The sequence below is a fragment of the Triticum aestivum genome, chromosome 4B (genome assembly GCF_018294505.1).
Source record: "Triticum aestivum cultivar Chinese Spring chromosome 4B, IWGSC CS RefSeq v2.1, whole genome shotgun sequence".
NCBI classification, from domain to species: Eukaryota; Viridiplantae; Streptophyta; class Magnoliopsida; order Poales; family Poaceae; genus Triticum; species Triticum aestivum.
This window is the reverse complement of record NC_057804.1, coordinates 23,054,860-23,080,600: the sequence shown is the minus strand read 5'-3', so window position 1 is coordinate 23,080,600 and position 25,741 is coordinate 23,054,860. Positions and strand designations below refer to the sequence as shown.

The following is a 25,741-nucleotide window of genomic DNA, read 5'->3' as shown; positions in this document are numbered from 1 at the left end:
CCTTGTCAAAGAGCACTGAGGAATAGAAGTTGGCTTGAGTAGCAGTCTAGAAACGCCTCTTCCTTATACGAGCAGAGTCATATGGATTATAATCAGTGAAGAACACATGCTCAGAAAAGAAGTCTTCAGCCTTGAATTTTTGCTTGCTTGAGAATGGATTCTTCGGTTTGGGCAGAGGAGTATCAGTGATTTGCAGCACAACCTCAGGAATCGCGAGCTCAGGTACTGCAGGCTGAGGAATTTCTGGTTCCTCTTCTTGTGCAACTTGAGGATCAACAGCAGCAGGTTCTTCAGCACTAGTGGCTGGCATTTCTTCATGAACAGATGAAGTGGGATGAGTTTCTTCAGAGCCCATTTGAACAGTTGTAGCCGGGGACTGAGGAATCTGTTGAATAGGAGTGAAGAGAGGAGTATTGGGATGCTGACTTTCCCAAAAGTCATCATTCATCACTGGTGTAGTGCATCCAATATCCACATCTTCATCTTCATTTTCAATTTCCTCAACACCAGCCTCTTCAGCTGTGAACTGAGGCATGGGTGAGGAAATGACTGGCGTTGAAGGGAATGCTTCCACTTCAATTTCTTCATCAAACTGCTCTGACGTAGCAGCAGAATGAGTTTCTTCATCAGATCCGCTTGGGATCTTGTAGTCTTCTCCATAAGGAACAATTTCCTTTGATGACATGGAGGAAATCGGGACGGCATCAATAGGATTTTCAACAGAGCTGGTCAATGGCTTCATTTTCTTCGCAGCCAAAGAATTTGACGCAGCTGATGCCTTCCTTTTCTTCACTGCAGCTCGCTCTGCAGCCTTGGTCTTCTTTACTTCATAGGCAGAAGGAAGAATAGGAGTTGGAGTAGGCGCGGGAGGAGCTGAGGACTGTGGTTGATTTTCTTCAGGCGCAACTGATGTAGTTGCCCTGACCTCTTCAGTTTCTTCAGGCGCATCACTAGTGGATGCCCTGGTAATTTCTTCAGCGGCTGGAATGGAGTCATCAGCCCTGGAACTTGTGTTTTCATCAGCAGGCTGAAAGTCATCAGCGGTGCTGGCATGTTCTTCAGCAGGCTGAGCAGAGTCTGCAGCCTGAGGATTTTCTTGTTGCGATGGGGCTGCAACAGTTGACATTTTCTTCGTCAGGTTGACGAATCTTACTTTGGCTCCTTGCCAATCAGCATTGTATGCATCGAAGTCCTTGCTGAGGGCTTGGATTTCAGATTGAGCCTTGAGAAGTTCTTCAGGTGTCAGTCTGACAACGTTCTTCTTCAGAAGCTTCTCTTTTCTAGCTGGAGCTCTCTTTATCTCACGAGCCTTTTCAAACTTCCATTTCTCTTGAGAGATGAAATGGGTCAGCATGTGACTTTGACCAGGAGTCAGAGGCGGATCAGGCATTGGAGTGTTTGGATCCTGGTGCCAGAGGTCAATGTAGTCAAGGATCTTCTTCGGATCCAAAAGCAGTGGCACAGATGTGCCTTTGGCTCTAGCGGCCTTTGCTTGTCTGTCTCTGATGATTTCTGCAAGTTCTTCATCAGAGGCCTCATCATCAGAGGGCACTTGGAATGCAACCTGTTTCTTCCTTGGACTTGGCCGAGGACCGCGTGCAGCTGTTGCTTTTGTCTTCAACAGTGAGGGGCCTGATGAGGACATTGGTGCAGCTGAGGAACTTGCTGAGACACCAGAAGCAATTGAGAAACCCTGAGTCCTTTGGCATGTAGCCAGATGCACAGGAGTTGAGGACTTTGAGGGAGCTGCTGAGGACTTTGATGGAGCAGCAGCAGTCTGAGGAATCTGCCGTGAGGGCGCAGCTGAGGAACTCGGCCGTGAGGGTGCTGAAGGTGAAGCACTTGGCTTACGAGCAGGCTTCTTCGGCATTGATTTCCTCGGTTTGACCGAGGTCTCAGCAGCAGCAGCAGTGGCAGAATCCTCATTGAATTTCCTCACTACCTCCTTGGCTTGTCTTGCCAGTTTTGCTTGGCGCATAGCCCATTCTTCAGGAAAGTCCTCACCACGCTTGATGCTGGTGGGATCAGCTACTTGGCCAGGTGCCAATGGAGCTCTTGGGCATGGAGGATTTAAGGCGAATTTCTTCATGTACTTAGGAGTAACATATCGATATTCCCTCCATTCTCGTGCCCATCTTCGTTCAATCCTCTGAATATGCACCTTGCGCTGATTCTTGTTTTCTTTGCCAAACTTGGCTTCATCAGGTGTGCAATAATCCTTGTATATTTCATCAGGGATTTCGAAAGCAGTCATGACCTCCAGTTTCTTTCCTCCTTTCTGCGGTCTCTTTCCTTCAGCCATTTTCTTCAGATGAGGAATTTGAACAATTGAGCACTCTGAAGAAGTATGCAGTTTTTCTTCGAGGAACGCTGCAAATGAGTTAAGTTGATGAGAACCTAGTGATTCAGCAGCGGACATGAGTACCTGTGAACAGAGTATAGGTGCGAGGAATTTGGAGAGGTCATATGCGTTCTCAGAAGATTTTTGAAAAGACAAGTTTTGAGGAATTTGACCAGTTTAGCCTTGAGGAATTTCACTAAGCGTTCTTGTCTTAGGTTCCAAAGTTGTACAGATCGATAATCCGTACAATTGAGGAATCTTGAAGAAAATGAGTGCTTAGAGAGATGGATCAAGAGCATACCGTGTGTGAGGTGTTCATATGTGTGAAGATTTGAAGAATAAAACACCTTTGAAGATTTTCAGGAAAACTTGATAATCAAAGTGAGTAATAAAAGTAACTTTTAATTACCCGAACTGAAGAATACGACGAACTGAGATGGACAGCGGTGAAGTTCGTCAAGTTAGATCTCCCACGCCCTAACTTGGCAGAGGGAGACAGCTACGGCGGCGGCGGAGTGAAGATTTCCGCAGCCGGCGCGAGTACGACGGCGACGAGGTCGAGGCAGTGAAGCTCTTCCTCACCGGCGGCGATGGAGTAGCGGCGGCACTAGGGTTTGAGGAGCTCGAGCGAGAGACAGCGACTGAGCGGAGTAAATGAAGTGAGGAAGGGGAGAGGGGTATTTATAGCCACGGTAAAAACTGTTCGCCCGAACATTTTGGGACGAACATGCCCCTGCCCTTTCTCCTTCACGCGACATGTGTCACCCACGTACGTGTAAGATCGTGGGTGATTATAATAGTGCATCGTGGGATCGTGGATAAGATTTGTTTTAAAGTTTCGTTCACAATTTCTTCAGCTGACAAGGACACAGTGAAGACTTTGAACGGGTTTCAAATAGAACACACATGAATAATTTGTGAATAGATTGGGTTGAGTATAACATAGAGGGGGGAGGGTCCGATCACATTCACTTAGCAGAAAATGCAACTTGAAGAAATAGCCATAAGTGAATGTTGTAGAGGACATAAAATCATATATATATAGAGAGAGAGAGAATGAAGAAAGACGACGGAAACAGTGAATATTTTGCAAAGTTGAAGAATTTGAAAAACTGAAGAATTTCAAACTGAGGAAAAACTCAAATTGAAGATTTTCAACTTTTTGTGGTGGCGTGACCCACCGTATAAGAATGATGATTTCAGACACCGCGTACAATTGTCGTAGGGTTCTGAGAATCAAATTCTTCATTAATTTCTTCACACTTAGAGTGTTATTCTTCATTGATTGAAGAAAAACGTTTCTTCATGTGTTGCACATCTAAGTCATCAATTTTGCATAAGTGTTAGGATGTGTGTCCTTTTCAAAGAACATTCGAAGACTCTAAGATATTTAGCTCACACCGCAACTTGCTAAATCTCTTCTCATCCAAGGGCTTAGTGAAGATATCAGCTAGCTGTTCTTCAGTCTTCACATGCTCGATGGAGATGTCGCCCTTCAACACATGATCACGAAGAAAATGATGACGAATCTGAATGTTCTTTGTCTTCGAGTGCTGAACTGGGTTGTGAGCAATCTTGATGGCACTCTCATTGTCGCAGAGGAGAGGCACATTCTTCACGTTGACGCCGTAGTCCTTGAGGGTTTGCTTCATTCAAAGCAGTTGAGCACAGCAAGAGCCAGCGGCAATATATTCAGCTTCCGCAGTAGACAGTGATACGCAGTTCTGTTTCTTCGAGGACCAACAGACCAAAGATCGTCCGAGGAAATGACAAGTGCCAGATGTTGAGTTGCGGTCCACACGATCGCCAGCATAGTCAGAGTCAGAATATCCAATGAGATCAAAAGCAGAGCCCTTGGGGTACCATAATCCTAATGTTGGTGTGTGAGCTAGATATCGAAGAATATGCTTCACAGCCTTGTGGTGTGATTCCTTCGGTGCAGCTTGAAATCGGGCACACATGCAAACACTAAGCATTATATCTGGCCTAGATGCACATAAGTACAATAAAGAACCAATCATGGAGCGGTATACCTTGTGATCGAAGTCAATACCATTTTCATCAGTGCATAGATGGCCATTTGTGGGCATAGGAATTTTGACGCCTTTGCAATCTTGCATGCCGAATTTCCTCAGTACATCTTTGAGGTATTTCTCCTGAGAAATGAATATGCCGTTGCGCTGTTAACGAATTTGTAGACCTAAGAAGAATTTCAACTCTCCCATCATAGACATTTGATATTCTTCACTCATCATATAGGCAAATTCATCACTATAACGTTGGTCAGTACAGCCAAAGATAATATCATCAACATATATTTGGCACACAAACAGTTCACCATCATAAGATTTAGTAAAGAGAGTAGGGTTGAGTGAACCGGGTCTGAAGCCATTCTTCACGAAGAATTCCTTCAATGTATCATACCACGCCCGAGGGGCTTGCTTGAGGCCATAGAGGGCCTTATTGAGTATGAAGACTTTGTCAGGATTCTTTGGATCTTCAAAACCTGGGGGTTGAGCAACATATACTTCTTCCTCAAGCATACCATTGAGGAATGCACTTTTCGCATCCATTTGATATAAGATGATATCATGATGGTTAGCGTAAGCAAGTAATATGCGAATAGCCTCAAGTCTAGCAACAGGTGCAAAAGTTTCATCGAAATCAATTCCTTCAACCTGTGTGTAGCCTTGAGCTACTAGTCATGCCTTATTCCTCACCACAAGGCCATTTTCATCTTGCTTGTTGCGGTAGATCCACTTTGTGCCAATGATATTATGCTTGCGAGGATCTGGACGTTTGACCAGTTCCCAGACATTGTTGAGCTCGAACTGATGTAATTCTTCTTGCATAGCCTGAATCCACTCCGGCTCCAGAAATGCTTCATCTACCTTAGTGGGCTCTGTGATAGAGACAAAAGCATAGTGCCCACAAAAGTTAGATAAATGTGAAGCTTTTGAGCGTGTGAGAGGACCTGGGGCTCTAATGTCATCGATGATCTTCTCCACTTGCACTTCTTTTGCAACGCGAGGATGAGCTGGTTGTCGCTGAGGAATTTGATCAGCATTTTCTTCAGCACCATTTTCCTCAGCATTTTCTTCAGGTGCATCAGCTCGACGTTCTTCATGAACTGGAATGAATTCTTCAGCAGATTCTTCAGTAGGAATGACATCCTCAGTTGCCTTGAGCTTGATAGAATCCTCAGGTGCTGGTTCATCTAACACAGAAGGTAGGTGCTCTCTTTGCGAGCCATTAGTTTCATCGAACCGCACATCTACAATGTCAACAATCTTGTGAAGAACAATGTTGAAGACTCTGTAGGTGTGCGAGTCCTTTCCGTAACCAAGCATAAAACCTTCATGTGCTTTCGGTGCAAATTTAGAGTTGTGGTGAGGATCTCTAATCCAGCATTTAGCACCGAAGACTTTGAAATAACTCACATTGGGTTTCTTGTCAGTGAGGAGTTCATAGGCCGTTTTCTTGAAGAATTTGTGAAGATATACTCTATTGATGATGTGACACGTAGTATCAATTGCATCAATCCAAAAACGCTGAGGCGTTTTGTATTCATCAAGCATAGTGCGAGCCATCTCAACAAGAGTTCTGTTCTTGCGCTCCACGACGCCATTTTGCTGAGGAGTATAGGGAGCAGATAATTCATGAGTAATACCAAGTTCATCAAGATAGGCATCAAGGCCGGAATTCTTGAACTCAGTTCCATTGTCACTTCTGATATGCTTGATCTTCACACCAAAGTTGGTTGAAGCCCGCGAGGAAAATCGTTTGAAGACTTCCTGCACTTCATGTTTGTAAGTAACAATGTGTACCCATGTATATCGAGAATAATCATCAACAATGACAAAACCATATAGAGATGCATCATTAGTGACTGCTGAATAATGATTAGGTCCGAAGAGGTCCATGTGAAGCAATTCGAATGGACGGGTAGTGGTCATGATAGTCTTCGCTGGATGCTTGGCCTTGGTCATTTTTCCAGCTTCACAGGCTCCGCATAAATGATCCTTGAGGAATTTGACATTCTCAATGCCAATGACATGCTTCTTCTTCGCAAGCGTGTGCAAATTCCTCATGCCTGCATGACCAAGTCGTCGATGCCATAGCCAGCCTTCTGAAGCTTTTGCAAGTAGACACACGGCAGGTTGTGGTCCTGTAGAGAAATCAACAATATACAGGTCTCCTCTCCTAAAGCCTTCGAAGACTTTGGAATTGTCAGCTTCCATAATCACAACGCAGCGATACTTGCCAAAGACAACAACCATATCAAGATCACAAAGCATTGAGACTGACATGAGGTTGTATCCTAAGGACTCAACAAGCATGACTTTGTCCATGTGTTTATCCTTAGAGATTGCAACCTTACCAAGACCCAATACCTGACTTTTGCCTTTGTCAGCAAAGATGATATGCTTCAGATGTGACGGTGATAAGGGAGCATCCATCAATAGATTCTTGTCACCAGTCATGTGATTCGTACATCCACTATCGAGGACCCATTCAGTAGTTTTGGGTTGATCATCCTGCAGATGAATTAGTGTAACTTACAATCTCATATGCTTCATCAGTGAAGAATATGATATCAAGTTCATCAGATGAATTTCATCACGCAGTAAACAGATATAGCAGTATGAGGACGTGTGAAATGAAGATTCATTTCATCATGATTTGCCTGCGTCCTTTCAGGCAATTTTGTCAGGTCCCCATGTAAGTGCATCTAGTGCCCCTTAGTGATTTTGGTGTATTGAAGACTTATAGGTTAAGGGACTGATGCGTTTGTGAGTGTACATAGGTCTATAAGTCTATGAGGAGTTTGATATTTACAGAGAAAGTCGAAGAACTTCATTTTTAGGGGTCGACTTTCTCTGTAAATATCAAACTCCTCATAGACTTACACGATCTGTACAACTCTGGAACATAAGACAAGAACGCTTAGTGAAATTCCTCAAGGTTCATCTGGTCAAATTCCTCAAAACTTGTTCTTTTCGAAAAACTTTCTGAGAACTCATATGACCTCTCCAAATTCCTCGCACCTATACTCTGTTCAGAGGTACTCATGTCTGCTGCTGAATCACTAGGTTCTTATCAACTTAACTCATTTGCAGCGTTCCTCGAAGAAAAATTGCATACTTCTTCAGAGTGTTCAATTGTTCAAATTCCTTATCTGAAGAATATGGCAGACGATAAGAGGCCGCAGAAAGGAGGAAAGAAGTCTGAGGTCATGAGTGCTTTAGAGATCCCTGATGACATTTATAAGGACTATTGCACACCTGATGAAGCCAAATTCGGGAAAGAAAACAAAAATAAGCGCAAGGTGCGCATTCAGAGGATTGAAAGAAGATGGGCAAGAGAATGGAGGGAGTACAGATATGTGACTCCAAAGTACATGAAGAAAATTGCCCTCAATCCTCCATGCCCAAGAGCTCCATTGCCACCTGGCCAAGTAGCTGACCCCACAAGCATCAAACGTGGTGAGGACTTTCCTGAAGAATGGGCTAAGTGCCAAGCCAAATTGGCAAGACAAGCCAAGGAGGCAGTGAAGAAATTCAATGAGGATTCTGCCACTGCTGCTGCAACTGAGGCCTCGGTCAGGTCGAGGAAATCTATGCCAAAGAAGCCTGCTCGTAAGCCAAGTGCTTCACCAACAGCGCCCTCACGGCCAAGTTCCTCAGCAATGCCCTCATGGCAAATGCCTCACACTGCTACTGTTCCACCAAAGTCCTCAGCAGCTCCTTCAAAGTCCTCAGCTCCTGTGCATCTGGCTACATGTCAAAGGACTACGGGTTTCTCGATTGCCTCTGGCGTCTCAGCGAGTTCCTCAGCTGCACCTATTTCCTCATCAGGCCCCACACTGTTGAAGACTAAAGCAACAGCAGGACGCGGTCCTCGGCCAAGTCCAAAGAAGAAACAGGTCGCATTCCATGTGCCCTCTGATGATGAAGCTTCTGATGATGAACTTGCAGAAATCATCAGAGACAGACATGTGAAGGCCGCTAGAGCCAAATGCACATTTGTGCCACTGCTTTTGGATCCGAAGAAAATCCTCGATTACATTGATCTCTGGCACAAGGATCCAAACACCCCAATGCCTGATCTTCCTCTGACTCCTGGTCAAAGTCACATGCTGACCCATTTCATCACCCAAGAGAAATGGAAGTTTGAGAAGGCAAGAGAGATCAAGAAAACTCAATACAGAAAGGAGAAGCTCCTGAAGAAAAATGTTGTCAGAATGACACCTGAGGAACTTCTCAAGGCTCAGTCTGAAATTCAAGCCCTCAGCAAAGAATTTGATGCCTACTATGCTGATTGGCAAGGAGCCAAAGTGAGATTCGTCAATCGGATGAAGAAATTCACGAATGTTGCAGCCCCATCGCAACAAGAAAATCTTCAGGCTGCAGACTCTGCTCAGCCTGCTGAAGAACATGCCAGCACCGCTGATGACTTTCAGCCTGCTGATAAAAATGCTAGTTCCAGGGCTGATGACTCCATTCTAGCCGCTGAAGAAATTGCCAGGGCATCCACTAGTGGTGCGCCTGAAGAAACTGGAGAGATCAGGGCAACTGCATCAGTTGCGCCTGAAGAAAATCAACCAGATTCCTCAGCTCCTCCCGCGCCTACACTAACTCCAATTCTTCCATCTGCCTCTAATGCGAAGAAGACCAAGGCTACAGAGCGAGCTGCAGTGAAGAAAAGGAAGGCATCAGCTGCGTCAAATTCTTCGGCTGCGAAGAAAATGAAGCCAATGACCAGCTCACTTGAAAATCCAATCGATGCCGTTCCAATTTCCTCCATGCCATCAAAGGACCTTGTTCCTTTTGGAGAAGACTATGTGATCCCAAGCGGATCTGATGAAGAAAATCATTCTGCTGCTTCATCAGAGCAGATTGATGAAGAAATTGAAGTGGACGCAATCCCTTCAACGCCAGTCATTTCCTCACCTATGCCTCAATTCACAGCTGAAGAGGCTGGTGTTGAGGAAATTGAAGATGAAGATGTGGATATAGGATGCACCACACCTGTGATGAATGATGACTTCTGGGAAAGTCAGCATCCCAATACTCCTCTATTCACACCTATCCAACAGATTCCTCGGTCCCCGGCAACAACAGTTCAAATGGGCTATGAAGAAACTCATCCCACTCCCTCTAATCATGAAGATATTCCAGCCGCTAGTGCTGAAGAACCTGCTGCTGCTGATCCCCAGGTTGTACAAGAAGAGGAACCAGAAATTCCTCAGCCTGAAGAACCTGAGCTCGCGATTCCTGAGGTGGTGCTGCAACTTACTGACACCCCTCTGCCAAAGCCAAAGAATCCATTCTCAAGCAAACAGAAGTTCAAGGCTGAAGACTTCTTCTCCGAGCATGTATTCTTCACTGACTACAACCCCTATGACTCTGCTCGCATAAGGAAGAGGCGTTTCTGGACTGCTAGTCAAGCCAACTTCTATTCCTCAGTGCTGTTTGACAAAGACAAAATCTTCGATCATGAACATATTCCTCACGTGGACATGGAATCTCTGTCATGCTTCGAGCCAGTCCTCAGTGTTCTTCATGATGCAAGATTACTCAATTTCTGCACTGACATTTGCGATTGGAATGAAGAACTCATTCTTCAGTTCTACGCGACACTGCATCTCACTGGAGACGCTGAAGATGTCAATTCATGGGTGTTAGATTGGATGACTGAAAACACCCACTACAAGGCACCGGCAACTGAATTGCTTCGTGTCCTTCCTCTCGATCCTCCCCATGACAGTGCACGTTGCATCTACAATGACCCTGAACTAACAAATCACTATATGCAAGTGCTCATGAAGCCTTTGAAGCCTGGGCAGGCCCCACGAACCAAATTCCTCGTCAAGGAATTACTCTATGTGCCTCGGACTGTCTATCGCATTCTGACGAAGACAATGAGTCCTATCAAAGGCCACGACTCAAATGATGAAGAAGTCATTAGCATCATGAAGAATATGCTTTTCAACATCATTCATGGCGTTCCCGTCAACTTCCATGATTTCTTCATGAGGACTCTGGCCAATGTTGCTATGTCACCATTCGAGCTGAAGCCCTATGCACCTTGGATTATGAGATTCATCAGGGCAAGATCTTCACTGAATTACAAAGCTGACACTCTGAACCACGGTAGCTACTTGCCTCCCATTGAAGTCCTCAAACGGACAGTTTCATCATCTGATGATAAAGGCAAGGCAGCTGCTGTGATCGATGAAGGCATTCATCCATTGGATGGTCAATTTCGCCTGGCTACATCTTACTCTACCAATGATGACTCTGCCACACATGACTCTGCCGCAAATACATCTGCCAAACAAAATCCTCAAGCCACAGCACCCAGGGTGATGACTGACCGTGAGTTACTCCTCAGTCTTCATCAGAAGGTTGATCACAATCACAAATGGGTAAAGCGTCAGTTTGGTGCACTTCTTCACAATATGACCTCAACACACAATGCAGTGAAGAAGAACCAATACTACGTTCATGAAACCTTCAACCGCACCTGGGCTGTCCTCACTCATGTCTATAGCGCTGAAGAACTGAAGACTATGGGTCTCACGGAAGAATTTGACTGGTCTGCACCTCCTCCGAAGAAATTCAAGAGGGTCAAAGTTCCTCCACTAGTGGCCAGCTCTTATTCTTCATCGCGTGACACTGATGAGTATGAAGATTTGGACGACACTGCGGCAGGCCCTACTACAACAAACAACCCCGACAACGCTGGCGCTCCTCCATCGACTTGAAATTCTTCAGGGGCGTTAGTCCTCAGTTTCAATCCTTTTGGTCATTTGATGACAAAGGGGGAGAAATATGAGTTAGTCTTCAAGCGGGTCTATATAAAGGGCCTTTTTTTTAAGTTACAACTCTCGTTCTTCCGAAACTTTTATTGGATCGAGTTGTAATCTTAAACTCGATGGTGCTCTGATACTTTTGGATGGTGCTCTGATACTTTTGATGCACGGTGCTCTGATACTTTTGGATGGTGCTCTGATACTTTTGATGCACTATGCTCTGATACTTTTGATGTGCTATTCTGCATGCTTATTCCTCATTAATATTATTGCACGCATGCTGAATCACATCAGGCACCATATTTCATCATGCATTTCAAATTCTTCATATTATATATCAAATGCGTGTATGAATTACAAGATATAGGGGGAGATCTCCATGATTCAAATCTTCAAATGTGCATTGCCTCAAAAGCAAATTCCTCACTATGCACACCTTCAGGGGGAGTTCTTCTATATCTTGCAATCAAATTCCTCAATATCAGTATTTACACTTCATATGTTTATCCTCGTTGAAAACTTAACCTATATTGTCATCAATCACCAAAAAGGGGGAGATTGTAAGTGCCTCTAGTGCCCCTTAGTGATTTTGGTGTATTGAAGACTTATAGGTTAAGGGACTAATGCGTTTGTGAGTGTACACAAATCTATAAGTCTATGAGGAGTTTGATATTTACAGAGAAAGCCGACCCCTAAAAATGAAGTTCTTCGACTGAAGACTTTGATATTCTGAAGACTTTCTGAAGACTTTGAAAGTGAAGAAATTGGTGTGACCTTATTCATTCGAGGAACATGAAGCGTGAAGACTTTTGTTTTCGTAGTTTCATTTTCTCTTTCTTGAGTCATAGGAAACACTGTACTGTTAAAGGGGGTCGGGGAAATACTAAGGAAAAATTTCCATGTGATGCTCAACTCAAAATCCTACACCTACCAATCCCTTCGAGTGAAGCCTTTGGAAATCTCATACAGTTCAGTCACTTTCTTCAGTGACAGCGACGAAGTTCTTCTGGTCACTGATGAATTTGTTCTGACTGAGGAGTTAGGAATTCGCCAGTGCGAATTACCTACACAGTGAGGAACATGATAGCCCTGAGGAATTTGAGAGTCAAATTTCCGACCGTTGCTGTGCTGCGCGCCGGCTGTCCCAAAATATCTTATCCACCTAACGGTCATATCATTGAAGGGCATTTATGTCTTATCATGTCGGGCTGCTCCCTAGGCTATAAATAGCCGCCCCTACAACCACTAGCTGGTTGGCTGCTCTGAGAGAACTTGACACTTGTCATTTGAGAGCAACCCATCCTCCAAGGACTTTGAGCGAAAAACATCAAGTGAGGAAAACCCAAAACCAAACCCCTACAAACCCAAAGTGATTGAGCATCACTGAAGAAATTGATCATGCGTGGATCCGATGCTTGTTACCTTTGAAGACTGTGTTTCTTTCAGACGGTTAGGCGTCATGGTCTAGAGAATCCAAGAGGAATTGTGGATCGCCGAGTGACCAAGTCTGTGAAGGTTTGGAAGTCGCCTGAAGACTTACCACGAGTGATTGGACGAGGTCTGCGTGGCCTTAGTTCAAGGAGAATATGGTGAGGACTGGGTGTCCTGAGCTGCGTGCTCAGCGACTGGGTGTCCGGGACTGCGTGTCCTCGAGTTTAAATACTCAGCTGCTCCAACCAGACGTACAACTGAGACAGCAGTTGGAACTGGTCTACCAAATCATTGTCTTCACCAACCTAACTGGTTCTATTTTCTCAACCCTTCCATTTCCTCATTACTGTGTTGAGTGTTTGTTCATATTTGTGTTTGAAGACTTTGACTGAAGACTTTCTCAATTTCCTCAGTTCAATTTCTTCAGTCTGTTTGTCTTCGTCTTGTGTTATCCTATGATTACGCTTTCTGTACTCTGTGCTAGTCTTCATTTCATCATGATGACCATGCTTGTATTCTGTTATGCTTACTTCTGAGTACTTATTCCGCTGCTAGTAGTTCTTCGCTAAGGAATTTCCTCACCGGCAAATTCCTCAGTGAAGAATTCATAAAAATCGCCTATTCACCCCCCCTCTAGTCGATATAACGCACTTTCACAAGTCATTTTGACAAAGGATAATCTGGCAAAACGCAATTGGATGGGTTCTGCTAGGTGTAGTTTTTGTGACCATAACGAAACTATCAAACACCTCTTTCTAGATTGTTTGCTGGCTAAGATTCTTTGGCGTTCGATTCATATTGCTTTTAATATTACTCCGCCCACCTCCATCAACATGTTATTTAGAACGTGGCTTGATGGGGTTGACTCAGATATAGCGAGGCACATTCGTGTTGGAGTTTGTGCCTTATTATGGGCAGTCTGGAACTGCAGAAATGATTTGGTTTTTAACAGATCAACTAACATTCACTTTTTGCAGGTTATCTTCAGGGCCACAGCTTTGATCCGTATGTGGTCGCTACTCACTCCGACGGAGGCCAGGGGGCGTTTGGCTACTGCGTCTACCCGATGGGAGATGGTAGCTCGAGTTATTTTCAACCGGTTTGGATGGCGGTCATGTAATAGGATAGGCATGTAGTGCTCCTATTTTATTTGCCAGCCGGTTGTGGCTTTCGTTCTGGCTCTTATGAGCTTTTTTTGTTTTATTTCTTACTTTCGAGACTTGGAGACTTTGTTGCTAGATTTTTATTATTAATATGAGCCGTATGCATCTTTCTGATGCAGAGGCTGGGGTAAAACCCCTTTTCGGAAAACTAGCTCACAAACTTTCAACACATCCGGGAATGCCTGCATCTGCGCTGCTGCGCTTGGAGTGGCAGAAAAGTGCTCAAATTCCCATATACATTCATTAAAGTCACCCGCCACGATCCACGGTAAATTTGATTGCACACTTAAAATTTGTAACAGAGACCACATGTTGTGCCTATTCTCTACTCTCGGCTCACCATAGACACAAGTGAGACGCCACTCAAGTTCATCCGGCCCCAACTTAATATGAGCATCAATACATCGCTGGTTTGAAAATACCACCTTTACCGAGAGTGACTCATGCCAAAATAGGGACAAACCTCCACTGTTCCCTTCACTATCAACACCATGAAACCCATGCAGGCCTAGCCGTGCTTGATACCGCTTCATCCTGGAATTGGACTGGCGAGTCTCACACAAGAAGACCAAGGTGGGGGAAAGCGACTGAACTAATGTTGCAAGGTCTCGAACTGTCCGGGAGTTCCCCGCCCCCCGGCAGTCCCAACAGACAAGATTCATTTGTCCTGGCGGCGTTCCTGATTGGAACCTGCCGTGTTGGACAAATTTTTTGTTTTGGGTGTGCCATGATCAGTTTTTGTACGCTTCTGTTCATGCTTCCCAGACGGACTAGGAGGAACCGCCTGATTCATATTAGTAAGCAATAATTGGCCCTTTGCATTTACAGTAGCGGAAGTTGATTCAGTTGTCGAAGGCGAAGCCAGTGCACGTTTCTTGCTTTCGTCAGGATCTGCTTCTTCATCAACCTCAGCTACAGCTCCTTTAGACGAGTCAACATCCATTCCATTTAACTCATGTTTATCGGCTCCAGATGCACCACCGTCCGCTGCAGGAGTCCTTTGGCCATAGGAGGGGGTATGTTGTGAGCATCTTTTCCAAAACCATTTCTATTGACTTGTCTACGCACCACCTTGCCTTGTGGATGAGACGATTCTACCTCTACTGCATATACTCCCTCCGTTCCTAAATAATTGTCTTTCTAGAGATCTCAACAAGTGACTACATACGGAACAAAATGAGTGAATCTACATTTTAAAACATGTCTACATACATCCGTATGTTATAGTCCATTTGAGATGGCTAGAAAGACAAATATTTGGGAACGGATGGAGTAAATGATCAGCATGGGCCAGCAGCTAGCATATTCCATTAATTTCGTATATAACATTCTTGGCCATTCAGTTTTCACCAGGTACTTGAACACTAAATTGTAACCAACCATGCATGTCGAAGATGTTGTAATACACATACTTTCTACTTACCGTATTTATATCTCTAAGCTGAGCTGCTTGATTTATGTTCTATGACAACCTCATGCATGCTCAAACTGGTACAGTTTAAAACGAGCAGCAGTTGTTTTTTTTTATATATTGCTTTGCGACCGTTTGGAATGGTGCAGGTGAAAAGCAAGCAACGCTTTCGTACGCAAGATAGTGTCAACGAAGATTGCGTGTGTGTCTCTATGTGTACGACTGATTACCTCATATCATGAGCACAACATATTACCACCGGCAGTGCTAGTAAGAAAAATCCTAGAGATTTCGATCCTTCAAAATTTCTTCGCAAATCCTTTGAATCAAAGAAGCCATAACCCTTGTTTATTTCCTATACATGTTATTTGATTTGTAGAGATGCAACCATAAATATTTTTTCTTCGGATCCATTTGTACTAGATGCCAGTGAAATTTTTTCATCCACTCCAACACCCCATGTGAAGATTCCTATGCTCAATCAAACATCCATGCAATCCTGTAGTACTGAAGATGACATGATATCTTATTCCCGTGTTTTCCCTATTCCTATGTTTTAAAACTCCCCCAAATCAAAGAAGCCCGGTGGCAACAATGCAAATGTGTTTTTGTACCCAAAATATTACCACAAGTAATTTGTGATAATTTGAAATAAGAATAATACAAATCCAACTCCGATCTGCATCCTCCAAAAATAGTCTTCAATCACTCTTTATCTAAGATAGCCACATATTAAAGAGGACGTGTTGGGGGTGTTCAGCTTGATATCATATGCAAACACAAAAGGAACCAACACAACGAACTTGAAGGTAAGGTCAAGCACACTTTTTTTAGATAAAAGGCGTAAGGAGCGCCCAGCTTTAAATGAATAAAGCCAACAACGCCAACGTTGTTCAGTATAACAAACCAAGCAAAGAATAAACAAAGGTTACATGCCATCTCAAAAGGCAAAGGATGTTAAAACAAACTAGAGGTGAAAGGATCAAACACCGAAGACATCAGGCATGGTGTTTTTGTTGACCTAGTGTACTTATTTAATCTTGTTTTGCACCGCACCAGCCACCTTGATGTGCTTCCTCTTCCCAGAAAGACTTCAATACCCAAAAAACAATGACCATTTGATGTGATCAATAGGTTGATTTAGAAATTTACCCGTCGCAGTCAGTTTATTGTGGCTTCCAAAGTGCCCAGGCTAGAGCCGCAGAGGAATGCCATACAATTCTTTGGTGCTAACTGTTGTGGGGTGACGTGACACACGGTAGGGGGAGTGAGGAAGAGAAGGCACTAGTGGCGACTAACATGCAAGAGTTGAGGGAGGGGGGAAGCGGTGGCGGTTTGACCGCGTGAGAAGAGTTGGGGTGAGGAGAGATTTTTTTTAGGGTGGGTGAGGAGAGGGTTCCAGCATGGTCCCACCTGTCTGAAGAGGTGGGTAGCTAGGCCAGCCCACATGGCTGTAGCACATCCAGCAAAGAGGCTCTTATATTGGAAAAGGGAATTTGGCGCTCATTGTGACAAAGTGTTGGATAAATACATTGGGGGGGTGTTCGATGCAGATTAAAGTTTAGATTAGAAGGTACCTTTTCAATCAAAAAGGATACCATACTATTTTGTTTTCCAAATCAATCTATTCAGTACTTCTGATCTGCAGGATAATATGGTGATAGCCTTTTTGAGTAACTTTAAGATTCGTGCAAGCTTCCTAGGGGAGGGGGGGTGCTGTACCGATGCGAAATTCATTTGGTAGTATTATTTGCATGCTAAACATGTTGAGTGCTTACCACTAGAACAATCTATGCCATTGGATTGACATGGTTTGAGGGCCGAGATCAATTGCATCTGCTCATTTGGGTATTTTTATATATGATGATGATGGTGATTATTGATGATTGATGATGATGGCGATGAAGATTGATGAATGATGAAAATGAAAATGATGTCTAACCTCTGATTGGTTTGATGCGAAAAATTGACACTTCAATATTTTATAATTTTGCCAACCTAACATAAAGTTATCAACTTTTGGCAAGTCTTGCCATTGCCAACACGTTGGCTAACAAATTTTGGCAGTGAATCAATTACGCTGGTCGTATTTGAGTCAACACACAAATGCACATCGCTGTGCGAAATAATCGGATGACATTTTCGGGTCACACATGTGCTCGCACACAGCTATATATCCCTTTTTTCAAACCGAGAAAAAAAAGGGAAGACATCATATTGATTTCACCCATTAATTTACAGCGTATATAAATATGCTTACACGATTGGTTGTTTACAACAGTTCATTGCGGCATAGCATCATCCCTAGTTAGCTCTTCTGCTAGATTGTGTCACTGTTGATCATATTGGTAGTACTACCAACCATGGTATGGGCAGGTTTTGTTCATGATCAGCTCAATTCATTCGTGTGTAGATTTTGTTCTGATCAGCTGTGTATGTTATCTTGAAAACGGCAGGGACGTGTCTCCTTCTTCGTGCTCCTCCTCCTCCTCCTTGTGTCAATGGTCGCGGTTAGATCCGCCGCTGCAGTGCAGCAAGGATAATGGTACAAAGTCATGGATTTTTATGCCGCTGGGGACGGTGCGACGAGTGATGCCGAGGTAACAATCGGAACACCATAACCTTGACCTATGTATGATTCTGAATTCGTCATCATGTATGTATGTTGACCACCAGATTCAGATAGCTAATCTTTTGCTTGTTTGCGTGCCGAAAGGCGTTCGAGGAGACGTGGAAAGTAGCCTGCAGCAGCCACAACAGCGAGGTGATCATGTACATCCCTGCAGGAAAGACATTCTTGCTGAACCAGACCAGGTTCGACGGACCCTGTAAGTCGCCCATCACCGTACAGGTCGGTCGACTCGACAATCATCCATATTTTAATTGTGTAGAACTTCCTCTGTAAAGAAATATAAGATCATTTAGATCACTAAGGGAGTAGAAGATTGCAAGAGAATTGACGTCGTGGCACCAAACTCCCTCTATTCAAAGCCATCAGACCTCCTGACCTTCTATGGTGTCGACAACCTAACAGTGAACGGGAGCAGCCAAACAGATGGGCGAGGCGCCCAGTGGTGGGATTGCTACAACAAAAAGGTAAGCCCCGGCCCAAACATATACTCCCTCTCACCCTCTGTAACAAAATATAGGACGTTTCTTGTTTCAAATACAATTGTTAAAAACGTCTTACATTTGTTACAGAGGGAATATATATATTTGCAACAATCTAACCAGATATCGATGCCCCTCTCTCTCTTTTTGACAGAAATGCAGTGACCGGCCAAGGGTACATAAGCAAAAGCGCGTGCACACGCACACACAATAGTACCTCTTTCAGTTGTCCAACTAAAAATAGAGATTCCTCTTGCAGTCATTGTCACTCGCGCACTGCAACAATCTACGGGTGACCAACATACGTCTCAAGGACATCGCCGACAAGAACTTGATCCTGTATGAGTGCATGCAGGTGCAGGTGCACAACGTCTCCATCGCGGCGCTGGGCGACAGCCCCAACACCGACGGGATCAACATGGGCTCCTCCAACCATGTAAACATCTCGTCTTGCTCTATGCACACCGGTACAGATCGGCAACCCCCCTCCTTCCTTCAGATAGCATATATATTGCACTCTGTCTAGCCTCGAATATGTACACACATAAAATGGATATGGACCTTTGAGTGAGTGCAGGTGATGATTGTGTGTCGATTCTATCGGGAACCACCGATGTTAACGTCACTAACACCACCTGCGGGCCTGGTCATGGCATCAGGTATACATACATACATACATATATACCACACCCATGCGTATATTGTAATTGTAGTATATTAATGCACGCACGTGCATACTCATAACCTTCTCTAGTGAGTAGCATACATTGACCTTTTTTGTATTCTGTATCTACATATGTAGTGTGGGAAGTCTTGGAGGTGTTGGTGACGGCCCAACGCTGGTGGAAAGAATTACAGTGTCCAACTGCAGCTTCTTCAATACCACGACCGGTGTGAGGATCAAATTGTGGCAGGTAACATGCATCTACTGATGGTCGATCCGTTACTGTATGACTTCTTTCTTCTATAATGCAAAGGCAGAGCTCCTGCCGTTCACGTCAAAAAACATGCATCTACTAGTACGTACATGTGTTGTGCCTTGCATGTGTTTAAAGATAGTTACTGATGGTGGCATGCATACACATGCATGATCCATATACATATCATAGGTTACCTGCAAACCATATATAGTAGGTATATATATCCCCTAATATATACATATGGTATGATTCTATGGATGCGCGCAGGGAGGGCAAGGCAAAGCAACCGGATTCCTTTTCACCAAACTCAGAATGACTGCTATCCGGTTGCTTATCGACATCGACCAGTTCTATTGCCCCCAAGGAAACGGTCCACCACGGGTGAAGCATCCCGTCCGCACCACCACTTGATCAATGGTTGCCTTAAAGAAAGAAGGGGGAAAATGCTGAAATTGAACGAAACCCTATATATTGGTTTTGCCTTTGCAAGATGGTGGTGTGGCCATAACGGACCCTCTATTCGTCGACATCCAGGGGACGTCCTCAGAACGAGAGACCATCAAGATCATGTGCAGCAAGAGTGTGCCGTGCCACGACATCTAGCCCAAAAACGACAACCTCTCTTGGGCCAACCACATTGCCCCAGCACAAGCTCTTGTTCAGAATGCCAATGGAAGCGTCACGGGAATGGTGAAGCCACAAACACAGTTCGCTGGCAATTGATCACAAGTCGTTAATGGACATATACGACTAGGGAGCGGTGCTATGCTTACCTTACATGAGCGCCATGCAAGGCAGGCTAGAGCTAAAATTATATTTGTTCAAATGATGGTCAACGCCATCTCATATCGTTATGCCTACATCTTCTCAATGTACTGTATGACCAACTAATACTATAAGAGGTGTTGTCTATGGCAGCAACTCAGATTTTAGAGTGTCTCGCGTGATTCCGATTCCGACGACGGGCCAAACACCATGTACGGGTTGCTCGCCACGTTGCTCGTAGGCGAAGTCCCACATAAACCTAGCCGTGGAAAAAGAATCATTCTGAGCAAAATGCCATTGTATGATGAGCAAAATGCTAGCTCCAAACCATGTGCAACAATAGTGGTCAGGGGATTGATTCTTACTGGATGATGGGCAAAGATCTTGAATCCAAGGTCAATATTCTCTATAGTAAGATGGATAACCTCTTTGATTTTAGCACCAAGCTCTTTGTAGAAACCAGCCTTCTTACAAAGTTGGCCACTGAGCAACAAAGAGAAATCTTTGTGATGTGTCATTTCAAGTGTATCGGTCTCGCATGCAAGGCAGAGGGATCCAAGAAAGCTAAGGAGGAAGGAACCTCTGCCAGACCCAATCGGAAACAGGTATTTAAACCTCCTTTGATGTTTGTAGTAGGTGGAGCCTAGTACAAACATATGTGCTACATGCATTTAAGGACAGTATAACCGCACATAATCCCTGCCCTCAAAACAATTTGAGTTTTCGGCCGTCCGTTTTCGTTTTTTTAGGGAAAGCCGTGCGTTTTCGTGATTTGGGCGTTCCTGGCCGTCAGATCTGAGGATGGCGCCATGTCTACCGTTTCCTGGGCCGACTGTCCTGGGGACGCTACTCCGGAAGAAAAAAAATCGCTGGTTTCTGGTTGATTGGGCCAAACGAACCGGCCCAACAGGAAGCGGTAGAATAGAGCCTTTGCGTGGTTCATGTTCGTGGGTCGACTCCCCTTCGTCCTTGAGCGGCCACCCCCTCTAGACTCGGGAGACGAACCTGTAGCGCGGCCGCCCCTCTCAACTCGGGCGACGAACCTGTAGCGCCGTTGCCGCCGTCATCCCCGCTGCTCCCCTCACTTTTCAAGTATGTCCTCGTCGCCTCTTATCCTCCTCACTGCTGCAGCGCATCCTCTTCTCTCCTCGCCATGTGATTTACTTGAATCCCCAACGGGGAAACCCCTAGCTCACGCCTCACGGTTGTGTGAGACAAGGAAAAGGTCACGAGCACCTCCTGTCCTGGTGGCCATGGACACGAACAGGCCAGGTCCTGGAGGGCAATCGGTGCGGCCACCCCGACCCCTAATTCCAAGGGGGGCATCTATACTATCCTACCGGGCCCTAGCTTCCGACAAGCGTCGCCGCAGGGATGGTGTTCATGGGACGAGTTCGTCGACAGATTCATGCAAGCCCTTCTGCTCCGGCCCCAATACTGTATGCTTTGATCTCATCCTTCCTTCCCAATTCTCATCTCATAAGCCATGCCCAGTTTCTCATTAATGCATCTTAATCTAATCGGTTATGTGTTGCCCATCTAATCCATAATCCATAATCTTGATGTGAAATTTCAGCGAAGGATTAGGCAGAGTAACAGTAAAACCAATAAAAAGGGTGAGGCAGGACCGCAGGAGGCACTTATATCTTGTTTGAACTTAGTTTGCGTTAAAAGTATCACAATTGGGATTGCTGGGTAAACAATTGACTGAACCTCGATACCATTATGCAGGTATGTAGAAAAGGTGCGCTATTGTTGGACTATATTTTTCTGGTACAGAAATGCGAAGTACAGTTGCGACAGAATCATTATTGCTATGACAATCAAATCTTGATATATTTTGTGTGACAAATCTTTACAGAAAACAGATTGCTCACTCAAACCCTACGACCACGACCAAGCCTATGTGTGACGCCTGATCTCCAAGCTCCAGGATTACTGTGCCTATGTGCGGCGCTATCTTCAAGATTTCAAATGTTCGACCACTAGGCGGCCACATTATTTAAGGTAATATGAGAACCTACGAAAATAAGGTGATACTTATAAATTACTCCTTCTGTCCCATAATATAAAACGTTTTTGCAGTTCAAATTATTGGACAGAGGTAGTATTTGATATGAATGTATTATTTGACCACTCACCTTTTGGGCGTCTCGGATTTTCGTTTCGCCGAGGGCCTCTGGAATCTCAGGACAGGCCCTGGAAAACGAGTATTGAATCTAACTTTTCCCATGACTTATTTGAGAGAAAAATCACAGGTATGTAAGGTATTGTTACTCCGCCGATGTAACTGTAATTCTTGAAGACATATAACATAAAAATTGTTTATCTAGACCCATATGATTTATGATTGGGACAAATAGCTGACCATATGAGTCTATGGTACTATCATACTAATCTATTTCCAGTTTTTGCCGCATTGTATTAACCTTGCATGTGGATTTAACATTTTTATAATCTGCATCCGCACTAAATTAACTGCAGACAGGCATAGTCATAGAAGCCCCATGAATATGTATATAGGCAAAGTAGTGGTTGTGTGCCCATGCAGCTACATCAACCCACATGATTTTTCACAATACTCAAATTTGTGTGAATATTCAGGGATATGATGCATTTTCTCTAGCTTGAAAAGCCAACTGAGTACATGAGTGTTACTCCGCTAAACCCTATGCCGTGATGTGCTTTTGGGAGGTATACTTCGTTCTTGCTTCGTACATGCGGCGGTATTCCTCGCATCATTGTTCAATGCCTATTTTTATGCTCTAACTAACTCATCTCCTTTAGTTTCTGGAACATGTTGTTAACTTAATCCTATTCGCTATAGGTGCATGGAGCTTAATTGGATTACATCACCTTTGTGGTACAGATGTATGCATGAGATAAGCTGGTTTTGGTCGGTACAGCTGCAATGTTTACTATTTAAGTCCCATTTACCAATGTATCTGTTTTTTGTATGTTGGACCACTGATTGCTACACTTGGCAAAAAATTCACATTAACAACAAAGCCTGGTAAGGCAGCGTTCGAGGGAGTGCAGGAGGTGAAACGCATCATTACCATCATCCTCTCTGTCTAGAGCTGGTACGTTATGTACACGGTTTGACGAGATTCATTGTTACTAGAAGCATATGCGCGCTTTGCCGCGCCGTTTTTCATTTACATGACAAATATACAAAGTTCTTTATTCGCACAGTCATGGTGATCGATATGACAAATAGTTCGATGTCTTAGTAAAAAAATCAATAGTCTTGTATTAGTAATAAACATAAGTGGGCTATTGCCTTACCTTGGTCCATCCATGTAATATCAAAGGATGCATGCAAACAAAGTAATGCAAAGTGACGATGGTATTTGGACGGTCGTTGGAATGGGAATCGTCTGAGACACTCTAAAATCTGAATTGCTGCCATAGACGGCACCTCTTTAGTACTAGTTGGTCATACAATACATTGAGAAGATGTAGGCATGACGATATGAGATGGCGTTAACCATCATTTGAACAAATATAATTTTAGCACTAGTCTGCCTTGCTGACGCTCATCGAGGGCAAGCATAGCACCGCTCCCTAATCGTATGCGTTCATTAACGACTTGTGAGCAATTGCCAGCGAGCTGTGTTTGTGGCTTCACCGTGCCCGTGACGCTTCCATGGGCATTCTGAACAACAGCTTGTGTTGGGGCACTGTGGTTGGCCCAAGAGAGGTCAATGTTTTCAAGGTAGATGCCGCGGCACGGCACGCTCTTTCTGCACATGATCTTGATGGCCTCTCGTTCTGAGGACCTTCCCTGGATGTCGATGAATCAAGCGTTCGTTGTGGCCACACCACCATCCTGCAAAGGCAAAATTCATAGAGTTTCTTTCAGTTTCAACCATTGTTCTCTTCTTTCTCTAAGGCGACCATTGATCAAGTGGTGGTGGGGACGGGTCCCTCACCCGTTCTTGATAGTTTCCCGGGGGCAATAAAACTGGTCGATGTCGATAGGCAACCGGACTGCAGTCATTGTGAGGTTAGTGTGAAAAGGATCGGGTTGCTTTGCCTTGCCCTCCCCGCATTCATAAAATCATACCATATGTATTAGGGGATATACATACACCTATACTATATATGGTTTGTAGGTAACCTATGTATGATATGTATATGGAACATGCATGTGTATGCATGCCACCATCAGTAAATATCTTTAAACACATGTAAATATCTTTAAACACATGTACGTACTACTAGATGCATGTTGCCTGCCACGATTTGATCCTCACACCGGCCGTCCTATTGAAGAAGCTACAGTTGGATACTGTAATTCTTTCCACCAGCGCTGGGCCGTCACTAGCACCTCTAAGGCTTCCCACACTTACATACATAAAAATACATACATACATAGATAATAAGGTAAAAAATACACCCGCAAAAAATATATTATATGTATGTATGTATGTATGTATACCTGATGCCATGGCCAGGCCTGCAGGTGGTGTTAGTGATGTTAACATCGGTAGTTCCAAATAGAATCGACACACAATCATCACCTGCACTCACTCATCGGTGGTGCATATTCGAGGCCAGACAGAGTGCAATATATACTATCTGAAGGAAGGAGGGGGTCGTCGATCTGTACATACCGGTGTGCATAGAGCAAGACGAGATGTTTACATGGTTGGAGGAGCCCATGTTGATCCCATGGGTGTTGGGGCTGTCGCTAGGCGACGTGATGGAGACGTTGTGCACCTGCACCTGCCTGCAATCATACAGGATCATGTTCTTGTCGGTGCTGTCCTTGAGACGTATGTTGGTCATCCGTAGATTGTTGCAGTGCGCGGATGACAACGACTGCAAGAGGCTATTTTCCATGTCTCCTCGAACGCCTTTCGGCGTGCAAACAAGAAAAATATTAGCTACCTAAATCTGATGGTCAACATACATACATGATGACAAATTCAGAATCATACATAGGTCAAGGTTACGGTGTTCCGATGTGATCTAACTGTGACCATTGACACAAGGAGGAGGAGGAGCACGAAGAAGGAGACACGTCCCTGCCGTTTTCAAGATAATATATACAGCTGATCAGAATAAAATCTTTTTTTTTGCGGGTAGATCAGAATAAAATCTACACATGAATGAATTTGTACTTTTGATTGAGCTGATCATGAACAAAACCTACCCATATCATGGTTGGTAGTACTACCAATATGATCAACAGTGACACAATCTAGCAGAAGAGCTAGCTAGGGATGATGCTATGCCGCAATGAACTGTTGTAAACAACTAATCGTGTACGCATATTTATATACGCTGTAAATAAATGGGCAAAATCAATATGATGTCTTCCCTTTTTTCTCTCGGTTTGAAAAAAGGGGTATATAGCTGTGTGCGAGCATATGTGTGACCCGAAAATGTCATGCGAATATTTCGCACAGCGATGTGCATTTGTGTGTTGACTCAAATACGACCAGCGTAATTGATTCACTACCAAAATTTGTTAGCCAACGTGTTGGCAACGGCAATACTTGCCAATAGTTGATAACTTTATGTTAGGATGGTAAAATTATAAAATATTGAAATGTCATTTTTTTTGCATCAAACCAATCAGAGGTTAGACATCATTTTCATTTTCATCAATCATCAATCTTCTTCGCCATCATCATCAATCATCATCATCATCATATATAAAAATTCCCAAATGAGCAGATCCAATTGATCTCGGCCCTCAAACCATGTCAATCCAATGGCATAGATTGTTCCAGTGGTGAGCACTCAACATGTTTAGCATGCAAATAATAT

At 44.1% G+C, this 25,741-nt stretch overlaps 1 protein-coding gene and 1 pseudogene across 1 annotated transcript; one reads left to right on the top strand and one right to left on the bottom strand.

Moving 5' to 3' along the window:
* The first annotated feature begins 17,719 nt into the window (after positions 1 to 17,719).
* On the top strand, positions 17,720 to 19,798 carry LOC123094267 (polygalacturonase ADPG2-like). The gene is made up of 8 exons (XM_044516314.1): positions 17,720 to 17,764; positions 17,881 to 18,019; positions 18,109 to 18,260; positions 18,535 to 18,742; positions 18,853 to 18,934; positions 19,078 to 19,189; positions 19,463 to 19,575; positions 19,684 to 19,798. The coding sequence occupies exons 1-8, from the start codon at positions 17,720 to 17,722 to the stop codon at positions 19,796 to 19,798; spliced, it is 966 nt and encodes a 321-aa protein (XP_044372249.1).
* Positions 19,799 to 23,453: 3,655 nt separating this feature from the next.
* On the bottom strand, positions 23,454 to 24,808 carry LOC123089898 (polygalacturonase QRT2-like; annotated as a pseudogene).
* Between the last annotated feature and the right edge of the window lie 933 nt (positions 24,809 to 25,741).

What these genes read in the sequence shown, in the direction of transcription:
- LOC123094267 (XM_044516314.1), top strand. Translation starts at nt 17,720, where the DNA reads ATGGATTTTTATGCCGCTGGGGACGGTGCGACGAGTGATGCCGAG. An exon ending in GGGATTGCTACAACAAAAAG is followed by an intron (nt 18,261 to 18,534) that starts GTAAGCCCCGGC and finishes TTCCTCTTGCAG; the next exon opens with TCATTGTCACTCGCGCACTG. An exon ending in GTCTTGCTCTATGCACACCG is followed by an intron (nt 18,743 to 18,852) that starts GTACAGATCGGC and finishes GAGTGAGTGCAG; the next exon opens with GTGATGATTGTGTGTCGATT.